The sequence below is a fragment of the Dermacentor silvarum genome, chromosome 1, assembly GCF_013339745.2.
Source record: "Dermacentor silvarum isolate Dsil-2018 chromosome 1, BIME_Dsil_1.4, whole genome shotgun sequence".
NCBI classification, from domain to species: Eukaryota; Metazoa; Arthropoda; class Arachnida; order Ixodida; family Ixodidae; genus Dermacentor; species Dermacentor silvarum.
In genome coordinates this window covers 295,073,233-295,085,396 of record NC_051154.1, presented here as the reverse complement: position 1 = coordinate 295,085,396, position 12,164 = coordinate 295,073,233, and the positions used below count along the sequence as shown (strand labels likewise).

General features: G+C 47.4%; 1 protein-coding gene across 3 annotated transcripts in view; it reads right to left on the bottom strand.

The window, feature by feature from the left end:
• Window positions 1–12,164, bottom strand: part of LOC119437235 (adenosine deaminase-like) — a 228,090-nt gene that overhangs the window by 27,950 nt on the left and 187,976 nt on the right. Inside the window, exon 2 of one of the 3 annotated variants that reach the window (XM_037704278.2) lies at window positions 4,307–4,368. The exons of the other annotated variants lie outside the window; for them this stretch is intronic. Within the exon in view, the coding sequence (XP_037560206.1) occupies window positions 4,307–4,368 (62 nt within the window). The remainder of the gene's footprint in view (window positions 1–4,306; window positions 4,369–12,164) is intronic. 3 annotated transcript variants of the gene reach the window in all.

Sequence of the window (12,164 nt, the reverse complement as noted above, 5' to 3'; positions counted from 1 at the left end):
ACACAGCATTGTTTCCTGACCTCGCTGAAGCCCAGGTAACATCTGCAGTTGCATTGATGGGTCGAGAGAAAGCTACCGATGCTGAGTGAACTCCGGTGTGTGCCTCTTCTATGTCGTATACGGTGCGCTAGCGTGCTTAAATGTTGGGCTGCATGAGGGCGCGATAAAGGTACAGAAACATGGTTTGTCCCTTTGCGTGCCTTCCTAGCAGCTTCGTCGGCGAGGTCGTTGCCGGAGATACCGCAATGACCCGGTATAGCCACTGAAACAGCAGTAGCGCATAGCTATTCGTCTACTCGTCTGCCACTCCCGAAGTCTCGCCGTTCGTCACCGACTGACCGTGCTCCATGCAAGACCCCAGGGTACAGACAAAAGGACAACGACACTCCAAGCAAATTGCCTTTAAAGGGGCACTAAAGGCAAATAGTAGGTAAAGGTGGAATGTTAAAATACCAATCCAGAAAAATCGCAGCGCTTGTTTAGTGTCAAATCGCGTCTCAAGAGTCCGCATACATTTAGCGCAATTGAAATCGTCCTCCACCGACAGGGGCATTCATGGTGACGTTGCTAATGACATCACCACCCTTTACTGCTTTCGGTGAGTAAAACGGCGCCCGATGGATGGTGCTACGGTTTTTTGCGAAAAACGCAAACGCGCGGCCAAGGAGAAACCGAGTGGAGTCGGATCCGCCGCAGCAGCTGCTTTTGATCAAGTGGCGTGGACTGTTCAGGCATCCTACGACATCACAGGGACGTAGAATTCTATGCTACTTGCAATTTGTGAGTTCCGCGAGCGAGCAAAACCAGCGCAGCACTACGCCATAACGAAACTACTGAAACGCGCGAAAGCGCCGGCGGCGCAGAGCCGAGCGAAAACGAAACCTCTCTACCGCCCGTGTCATTGTCAAGGGTAACGTCAATGATTTCTTTTATATATATATCAAAATAGAACTGGAAAAGCTGAATTCTCGTCCGTATTATAAGGAAATGCAATGAGCTTTTTTTATTCCGAGAGGTTGAGTGCTAGTGAAATATTTTAAGTAGCACTAGGTCATCGGATTAGTACGTGAATGTCCAGGGTGAGTCGCAAATCGTGTACTGCATTTACCTCAATTTCTCGACTACCAAAACTTTTTTCGAGATAATATTGGCGCCTTAGACATTCTCGAGCATTAAGCTATCACTTTAGCTTGACTTGATTTTGCCTTTATTGTCCCTTTAATACTTGCACTCGTTCACGCACAAAGTACACTAAGATGCTGAGTGCTTGTTTAAAGTGCGACAGATCATAGCCTGGCCTTAACTTAAAAAATGTGCAGAAACCATCGACGATAATTGTCAACGTAAACGAACGAACGTACTTACGTATAAGTACGCACGCTTTCCTAGCAGAGCGCTCTACCGCATCTGAACCTTAAGGCGCATAAAGCTCACGCGCAATATCACATCCGTATCTAAGAGCAATAGTAAAGTTGGAATCCAACGACGAACGCGCCTCGCAACACGGTTGGGCGAGAACACGCTTTTTGCACCTGTGCATCTCTCATCGGCGCGACGCACTATGAGAAAAGAATGAAAAACGAGATGTAGCCAGAACTAATACGGGCCCTGTATCATCTGATAAAATTTGTCGCTCGTTCTTTTGAAAATTTCTTGCGCCTCTGGTGGATGTACGAAACGTTTTTTTGCACACACAATACTGGTTCCGTGTGCTATAATTATATGATCCACTTCATTTTCCATTGTTCTTCGTTGTGTCAAGCGCCCGGAGATAAAAACGGCGTATAGCAGCGTGCCACTGAGTGACAAAGGGTGAGAGGAGTGGAAAACGAAATGATTCTACACGAAATATCGCCCCCTGCGATTGCGGGAATAGCACTCATCCACTGGAGCAACAAAGTGCGATACGGTGCGGCGACCCGCGGCGTCTCTGTCTCAATATGCGATAAACACTTATCAAAAGCATGATGTTGATGCAAATCTCTGCTGTGCTAACAGAAGCACATCCACTGTGAGCCATGCAAGGCCTCGTAAACTGACCGGTACACGTATTTGTGAGCGAACAGTTGTTGCTGGTATAGGGATGCTGTACTGACAGATCAATGCCTGCAGGGGCGACTGCGCCGCCAGTACCAACATCATTATAACGGTGACCATGAGAGAAGATAAGCAATCTGCTCGGTGATATTGCACTGCCAAATATTTCAGAGAGCAGTTCCACGATGCTTCGCGGTTGCCGTCGGCAATGTTGTCGGTAAAGAGGGTTCATACGTGTCCTTCACTTTTAAGTGGCGTATACCTTCTAGCGCAACGCCTCAATTAAATGGGCGGTGCGCCTGTTGACGCAGCCCAATAGACCTCTCCCTGTTTGCAAACAGCGTGACGTCACTGCGGGAGCCCCTTCCCTCTGCCACGCCTCCGAAGCGGGCGCTGGTTGGCAAAAAACGTTGATGCGACCTGTTCTCTTTGCATAAGAGCGCTGCTTGTATATCAACTGCCGCGATCATAAGTCCTGCTCATTGTTATTTTTTGAAGTGACAGCTTAGAAAGTATAATGGTATAATCGTCCCCGTTTTACCGGTACAACAACGTAGCGTTGTTACCAAGTGGATGGTTTCCCTTTTGTCAGCTTGTGGTGATTTCGTAAAAGTGCGCCTCCTCCGCAGATCAAACATGCACAAAAATGTATTACGTACTCCTCAAAAAGGAACATTTTATCACAGATGATGCACATTTTCGCAGTGACAAAGTGATACTTCGCTAAATGACTGGTCTTCGAACACAAATTTGTATTGCATTGTTGTGAATGCACTGATTTGCGCCCCTTACACTGTAGCTTTAAACGATATACAATATCAACTTCGTGTACAACTTTACCGCGGCTCAGTGGAGTCATACCAAGTAGCAGCGCCTAAATTCAGATGAGGGAGAAATGCAGAAAAACTTGTTCCTTGCTTTAAGAGCATGATAAGTTAACCTAGGCAGACAAAATCAATCTGGAGCCTTTCGCTACACTGTCCCCCATAAGCCGCTGTGCAGTTTAGGGATGTTAAACACCATAATTTAATTTAATTATTAGTCTCACTCATGTGAATGCACAAAGCAAAATATTGCATAAGTACATAATCCGTTGCGCGGTAACTTCGCTGTGTCTGCTGCCTCCTTTGCTGCTCTCAACTTTACAAGACCCAACTTTTGCATGTTTATGTGCATCATCACGGCATAAAGTCCGTGCCATGAAGGTGAATACACCAATAACGAAAAAAAAAGAAAGTTCAGTTTTACTTAAGACCCGTGAGATATGCGTTAAATCACGATAATTTGAGCGGTTTGCCTTTTGAGCATTCACCGTGGTTGAATGTATACACGCAGCTTCTGTAGTGGTCTAAACATCATAGGAGCTCATTTGTAGTCATACCTCTCAGTCGATAAATTATGCTCAAACGAAGGTTTCTTTTTTTTTCTGCACACAGCGCGGATGACCCCGAAATACATGCGCTCACTAATCATCGCGTCTCCTTCATTCTCACCTGTTCAATAATTACGGGTCCTGAAGTTCTAGCGGTGCCTCGTCACTACGACTGGTTTTATTACACGCAACACGCGCCCACAATCTCGTAAGCGAGATGTATTGCTAATCGCGTGGCACACCACGCGCGCGCGCACAAACACACAAACACAAACAAATACACAATGTGGTCCGTTTCCCTACGCAATGGTAAGCCGATATCGTGGCTATTCTCGCCGCACACTTTACCACAACAAATGTGGCACAATTTCATGGAAAAGCCGATATTATTCATTCCACAATCCATCACAGACCACCACCACGTGGTTCACGTTCGCAAGTAAAAAAGGGCAGTGTCGCCACATTTTCATCACGCAGTTTACCACGCGCCGATGTTCTCCGACACACATTACTGCTAATCTGGCTGGCAAGAGAATTGTAGAGGTTCACATAAAATAAAAAAAGAAATAAAAGAAATGAAAACATGCGTCCACGTGGCGCCCACCTACACCAACTACGCGCGACTGCACCACGCAGAAAGCCGGCGGCGGCTGTTTTTTGCCAACCAGGGTCACCGCACGTGCGCCTGTGACGTCACGCTGTGACGTCACCGGTGTGGTGCCACGTACCCTAAGAGAGGTCTATTAACGTCTAAAGTGATAGCACCAAATGTGATCGATCCAGAATACGGCCCCAGTTTACTGCTCCTATAGGGACTCAAAACGGAGACACAATCGGCGTTGCAAAGTTCCGGAAAACTATGCTTAGAATACCGCTCTGTCGCTTTACGATACTCACTGCGCAAGTTCCCATATTGTCTCCAGTCGTACGGAGCCGTCTAAATGAAGATGGAGCTCCACCTGCGTGAAAGATGCGGACGAACAACTTTTAAGATGGGGACATTATACAAAGGTATATATCAGTTGCACTTTCTTTTTTCTCCGCACGCATTTCGATACCCGTATCCCTAGTCTGGCAGGCTATATCTTGTATTCGTTGCTCACCACGGATGTCGCGCTTTATAAGTTTTATTGACCAGATAAGCTAGTAACCCTGTGCACTGTTTTCACAGAGAAAGACTTAGGCCCGTATTCAAGAACGCAGCTTAAGTTGAAGCCCATGCTTGACTTGATTTAAACGACGCCTGTCGTGAACGCGCCGGAGGAAATGCAATGGACCTTTCCATAGAGTACCGCAACCCTTTTCTCTTCGCCGCCGCGCCGCCGATTGGTCAGTTGCAGTCAGGTGATCACTTTCCGCTATAGATGGTCCACGCCGCGCCGGAGCGGACAAGCAGACAAAGGCATCGCTCGCACACGCCACGCGTATGAGCCATCGACGAGGTCGGATTTTTCATTTTGTTTAATTTAGAGCATATGGAACTTTCCTAGACTTAAAACGAAACGAACGGAAATGCCCGGGGGCTGCGCTTTCAGGTGCAGCAACCACCAGGAGTCCGGGAAAGCTCTTTTCGCAATCCCAATTAAGCGGAAAGAGTGACAGCAAGCGCCGTGACATCTGGCTGCACCGAATAAAGCGCGACAAATTCACTTCCACAACGTGAATTTGATGCTATCGCAAAGTTGAGAACCTTTGCGGTATCATCTATATGCCATATAATGTCATCGAGATCGAAGCTTCTTCACGCGTTTCCTTTGAAGGCTGCGATTCACCTGGCGCAAACAAAGCGAGGATCGAGATGTTCAGAAATATGCAGAACCAAGCAAAATGTGGCTCGAAGATTGTCGGAATGCGGGTGACTGTGTCAAAAATAACAATGTCGTGAGAAAACCACTACAATGAAAATCTGTCGATCTGTCAATATCGAATATTAATATATACATTTTCTCGTGTGTTGTTGTTTATTACTGCTTCAAACAACGGGAACTTGACCAGGATAAATCTGTTTTAGCATATATTTCCTTGTACTGCACTTAGTCACCGTTTATCTTCGTCGAAGTCGATCTGTATCAATCGTTTCGAGTGCGAGTAAATCAGTAGCCACGTTCGAAAGCAATTACATCCTTGCTTATAAACGATGCGTGGCAGCGCTTAATGCCTAGTCAGCCTAAGAAATCCTGTGTGAGACACGAGCATCGGGTTCGTTTTGCATTTAGAACGAGTGGCGCACAGTAGAATGCGTCACTTTCCGAACAACCAGCCGCGACGGCTCAGTCAGCTAAGGCATTGCGCTGCTGAGCACGAGATCGCGGGATCGAATCCCGGCCGCGGCGGTCGCATTTCGATGGAGGCAAAATGCAAAAAACGCCCGTGTGCTTGCGTTGTAGTGCACGTTAAAAACCCCAGGTGGTCAAAATTAATCCGGAGGCCTCCGCTACGGCGTGCCTCATAATCAGAACTGCTTTTGGCACGTAAAACCCCAGAAAGAACAACTTTCCGAACACATGTACTTTATATCATATCTAGCTAAGCGAAACACAGTTTTGTTTGTGGATTTCAGAGGGCACACGGAGACAACCATCGTGCTGTTCTTCACTGTAGCAAGCCTAGAAAACCCGTGGAAGAGGTGCTCGTGTTTTCCGCTACGCGTCGAATAGCTACGAGTTAGCTACAAGGGCTGTTTTACCCTCGTAGCTAACTCGAGATTCACGTAGGCCTGCGACGTATAAAATGCTTAAAGCACGAGTAATGTTGCCTGACTATGCAGGCTGTCAAGCAGTTTAGTATACTCCTTGGATAGCTTCCCAACGAGCACAAAAATTATCGGGAAGGTGAACAAACGAAAGAACGGCCGCTCGAGCGCCAGTTCGCTGGTCTCGCTGCATGTAATTTGGCGCCTGTAAAAATCTTCCGATCGTACTTATCTCTACTGCTTCGTACGCATAGAAGATGCACCATCTCATCTTTTATGTAAAGTACGATGAAATCTGTCGATTTGCGATAAGATAAATCGCTGAAAGCAATGCTACATAGACACCTTGGACCTCAGACACCTTGGACCAAATCTGGCAACAACAGCGCAGTGTTGCCTGCGCGCACTCCGGCGGTTGCGGTATTTTCCAGGTTCCAGTGACTTTACCTTTCCATAGAGTTACTGTATATGCTCCCCTATACAGTAACTCTACAGTGTACTAGAAGGGGAAGTGTGCCGTGCGCGGCACGTTACTTTTGGTGAATATTGTCACATGGTAGTCAGGACAAGCTCAGCTGAATATAATTTTGGTGAATATGAATCAGAGCAAGCTCGGCTAAATTGAATTTTGATGAACATGGGTCAGAGCATGCTCAGCTGAGTATAATTTTGGTGAATATATGAGTCAGAGCAAGCTCGGCTGAGTAATGATGGGATATGGTTATACGAGTTTATTCAGTAATACATGTAATCGGAGACTCATTAGCAACATTGCCTCAACCTTGATGGGCCAGGCCTACGCCTCGTGATGAGTCTGCACACTTTATGAGCTGTGGACATGCAAGAACCACCCGCACTTGAAAAGATGCTATCATTCACAGGAAGGAATGCAACCGGCTGACTTGGCTCCACAATTTTAATCTGCTTTTGCTTAATGCGTTATCTACTGCTTATAAAAACAAGGTCTTTGCCTGCTTTTGCCATTGTTGCATGTGTTTTACAGGGAGTAAAGACAAGGAAGCTGGGAAAGGGAAGGATGTTTATGGCGAAGTAGTTTTTTAGAGTACTGCGATATGTTAGGACCAGCATCAACAAAAGAAATTCGAAGCACTGAAGTAAGCGAAATATGCAATTACCTTTTAATGTGAGTGTTAATACAGGTGCAGTAAGGATAGAAAGTCTGCAACACATTGAAGGTTTATTGGTTTTTGTGCAGGAGAAAATGTTCCATCAGAAAAATGAGAAAAAAACTGTTTAGATATTGCTTCGAAAACAAATTCACGGTTGTTTATTACCAATCAGAGCATTAAATATGCTACTGTAGAACATTCATTACGATATATGTTTGCACGTTCACTTTGCGAGCTTGATAAGCAGTCGCGTCTCGCAGAGGAAGTAACAGAACCTTGAAATGAGATTATTCATTGGGGAAAATGCGCATAAAAGCCCAAACCAACCAACTGCAACTAAATTGTCGCGCGTATAGGTCGGTTCACATGGCGCGATTTTCACACAGCGACACAGCGAATTCCGTCGCTCAGCGACCGCCGCGACGTCGCGGGCTCTCCGCGACGGGATTCCAACATGTTGGCATTTCCGTCGCTGAGTCGCAGCGATCGGCGCGATGTGGGCGGAGCAACGTGACGTAACAGCATGGGCCGTCAAAATAGGCGCTTTCCTGTTTTACCACGTGTTGGAAGCTCAGCGGAGCAATGTCGGGCACCAGTTTCAATGATGTTTTAACAGAACGTACCCACCAGCGCCTGTGGCTCAGGGGCTTCATGAACAATTTTTGTTTTCTCGAGCTCACACAATTCGTTTAAAATGAGAAGCTGCACGCTATCCAGGTCAGGAGCAGACGCCGCCTTCCACATACGGCATGTACCCACTTGATCGTCACCATCGTGAACCTCTTTATCGTTACAAAATGTGCCAGGTGCTTGCACACTCAATGGTCGCTTCTTCTGCAGAAGCATATACTCCTCGAGGAGAAGAGTTGTGGCTTCGATATATTACCGCAACAACGGGGTACTACACGAAACCACCCCACTGACGCCACACGCTCATACTTGCGGTGTTGTGCAGCGTTTCACTTGCCGCGGTCGCAGACTAAGCGATCGTAAATCGTAGTCTCAACGCGTATAAACATAAAAAATTAGTGTACTCATTCTATCTTCAAATAATGATAAGAAAATTTTATTATATCTTTAGTTTCCACGTTGTTTTTATTTAGCGATGCAGGCTAGGATCCTTCGTGAGCAGGGGACGACCTTCGGCGTCGCTGCGACGGAAATCGCGCTGTTGGAGACCCATGTGAAAGCTCACAGCGGAAATCGCTGTGCGACGTGCGCGTCAGAACGATTTTTTTCGCCCCAATCGCGCCATGTGAAACAGCCTTACAACGTGACCATTTGACCGTAGCATTTGCCCATAGTTGGATATTCTTTAATTTGCTCCGTCCGTAAAAGCATACCGCGCTACAACTGTGGCGTTTTCGTATATCGCGAGTAGCTTGTACAACCACAAAATTGGGAAGACATCCGAAGGCCATGTCTTCCCGTGAGGGACACCTCGTAGTATTTACCTACTCGCAGCGCGTGTGAATAGCGGAAAAGCACGCAAAAGTACGTACTAGCAGCACCCGAAGCCAGCGTAAGAAAGCGTCGCGTGATTAGCAACTTAGCGTGTCAACAAACGCACAGAAATCACAGAACCGAATCTGACCTACGAGTTTTTATCTGCACTGTTCGCGTGTTGGTGCTGAAGGTACGTACCGATTGCGCAATCCACGGCTCCACTCCATTTGTTGCACTGTTGGAGGGTTGTTGAGCCAACATTTATAGACAAAAAGTATGTATAAACGTTGTGTTGAGCGACCGACGCCATTTTCCAAAACAGACCGCGAAATAGCTCTCGGCGTAATTTCGACGGACAATCGCGGCGATCGCTGCGACGCTGCGACCAACCGGTTGGTCGCAGCCGAAAATCAGAGTCGGCACTGCGACCGCTATTTTCGTCGCATGCGACGGAAATCGCACTTCCGGTGCGATGAAAATCGCATCATGTGAAACAGCCTTAAGAGCGGACGACCCTGTACGTTCATTGATAATATGATATTAAGTAGCAATATGCACTAAAGTGCTAGTAGTATACGAAACTTCAGGCGGGTGCGAGTGCATTTGTGTGCTGTGATCACAGTGTAAGAATAATAAAGAGAGGTGCTGACACTCTCCCCCAACGCATGCGAAAGCGCCGCCAACTCGCGGCCAGATTATGTTCCGCTCGGTTGGCGCCGTCATAGAGGGCGCTGCGGGATGCGGTCTCCGTCTCGGCGGCGAGGCGCATGCTGCCGCTGCTTCGTCTTCCTGCTTACATGCGCGGCCGCGCTGTTTTGAAGGCACGCTTTTTCTTCGCGTGCGTTTCGTGAGTTTGTGCTTTGGTATTGTCGCCACGGGCCCGCGACAAAGGTGGCAGCGGCCTTCTGAGGGGTGTTTCAAATGAGTTGAAAGTGCTTCGTTCCGCACTGCCATTCTCGATACCGGACTTGTGTGGAGCATGTCCCTATATTCAAAGCACTGTCCGACAGCGGCCGTCTAGAGCAGTGGCGTCGTGCAAATCTGAAGGCAGCCGAACTCTAATGCCTACCGACCATGTCTGCGCCAAGCATTTTTCAGAGGATATGATATCCACGGCATATGACGCGGAACTCGATGAAAGGGTGCTACTTGACACGCCAAAGAGCCCTGTTCTGTCTGCAAATGCAGTTCCCACCTTATTTCCGAAGTGTCCAAAGAGCACCACACGGTGAAATAAACCTCGGAAGCCGCTGCGGAAGAGAGAACCTCCTGTGTGCCACAATAACGGCTGTGTGAGAAACTGCTGTGTGCCCTAGACAACCGCTGTTGGACCGCGCTTTGAATAGAGGCACATGCTCCGCACTTGTCCGCTTTCCAGAATTGCAGTTCGGAACGAACCATTTTCTGCCCATTTAAAACACCCCTCAGAAGGCCGCTACCACCTTTGTCGAGGGTCCGTGGCGACAATACCAAAGCACAAGCTCATGAAACGCACGCGAACAAAAAGCGTGCCTTCATAACAGCGCGGCCGCACATGCAAGCACGGAGACGCAGCAGCGGCAGCACGCGCCTTGTCGCCGAAACTGGTGATGATGATGATGATTTAATGGCCTGATGATTTAACGGAGCGGTGACAAATAGTCACCTAGCCTGCGTGATTTAATCAGGTAAGCTATACATGTTTTTTTTTCTATCTAGCCTTCTTGCATGCACTTCATTACTTTTTCCCCCTCCATATCTACCTTGTACCTCTACCTGTGACTAAGAGATCAAATCAGGTCGTATCACTCTCTTCCCTGCTTTTTCTCCACCAATACTCTAAACGTCTCTTGTTTATCTCGACTGCTGACCGGTTGATGCTTCCGTCCACTTTAAACCCGAATGCTTCTGGAAGCTCTACGTTGCTTATCTCGACTGCTGACCGGTTGATGCTTCCGTCCACTTTAAACCCAAGCGCTTGTGGAAGCTGTATGTTACCTACTGTTCTAAGTGGGTATTTAGTCCCTTCACATTCCATTAGGATGTGTTGAGTGGTCTCCAGATCTTTGCTGCAGCATACACGTGCCTCATCTAGTTCTGAATATTTGCTCCGGTATGTTTTGAACTTTTGGTCCTTAGGCAACCGGCTGGAGCCTCAAATAGCAAAGGACTGCCCTTTGTGTTATCGTACCAGATTTTCCCTTCCAATTTCTTTTTTCATTCTTGTAAAGATCCATTGTCATTTTTGTTTCCATCCTTTGCATCCAATTCACTGTCTATTTCTCTCACTTTCTGATGACTCCTGAATTTCTATTTACAGTTTGAATTATCTTGTACTTGGTTGCGAACTTTCTTGACCTCTTCCTCCATTCTGTGTCCACGTTTTTCAGGTACAGATATTTGTGCACTTTAGCTGCCCATTTTATTTCATCCATGTTCCTGAATCTTTCTTCAAAACTAAAGCACACGGGCGTTTTTGCATTTCGCCACCATCGAAATGCTTCCCTTTATTTTCAGATTACCTTGGTGGGTGCTTGACGGGGACCGTAGAGTTACTGTATATGCTACCAAAGGTAGCAGAGTTGCGCGTCTGATTTATAAACGCCGATCGTGCCTCTATTGGCCGAAAGCCATCACGTGGGTTCCAAGCAACCGTGCACTGAGGAGAAGCTGATGTTCCAGCCAGTTTTTTGTATTTCCCGACGCCACTGCTGCAGCGAACTGGATTGACGCGAGTTAACGCTAGCCAAGTTCAAAGCGAATCCGGTCGATCTTGGCGTTCGCTGTTACGTGCGTGTCAGCTGCGGAACAACAGAACGTGCGCAGCAATCTCATAGGTGAACATCACAGTTCCATCGGAATGATACAATAGAGAGGTTTAGCTTATCCGGTAATCGTGTAAACGCGGGCGGACCGAGCGCTGGGGCGTATTCGTGTTCGAAAACTTACTCGAAAACTTACGCCAGTATCGAAGTAAAATGCACTTGGTTACTGCAATATTAGCTGTTGTTGTGTGTTTGCGCTCTGCGCCAACAGGTGGCAGCACCTTGTGCGCAGGCTCACGTAAACGTGAGCCTGCGCTCACGTTTACGGTTCTGCCAACACGCCCCAACTCCCAGTCCGCCTGCGTTTACCCGATTACCGGGCAAGCTAAACCTCTCTATTGACCGCGTGCTCTGCTCCTAACTGCACCAATCGCTCAGAAAGTGGAAAGTTCCGAGAAGGTGCACAGGTGAACTCACAAGTCCAAAAAACGACTACTTAATATTCTTGCTGCATCTCACGCCGCGCGTTAAAAATCAGCAGTGCCTTTTTTCTTCTTGACTATTTCATCTAGTGAGCTGTTTTCATGCGCTTTGTTTGCGATTAGACGGAAAAGCGGTCCACACGCGATGGAAAAGCGCCCACGGTCGACCGACGACACGGTAGGCATGTCGCCTGCAAAAACGGAGTTTGGCTTTGCCACATAGTTTTGGTTGCTTGCCAGGCAAGATGGCGGACCTACGCG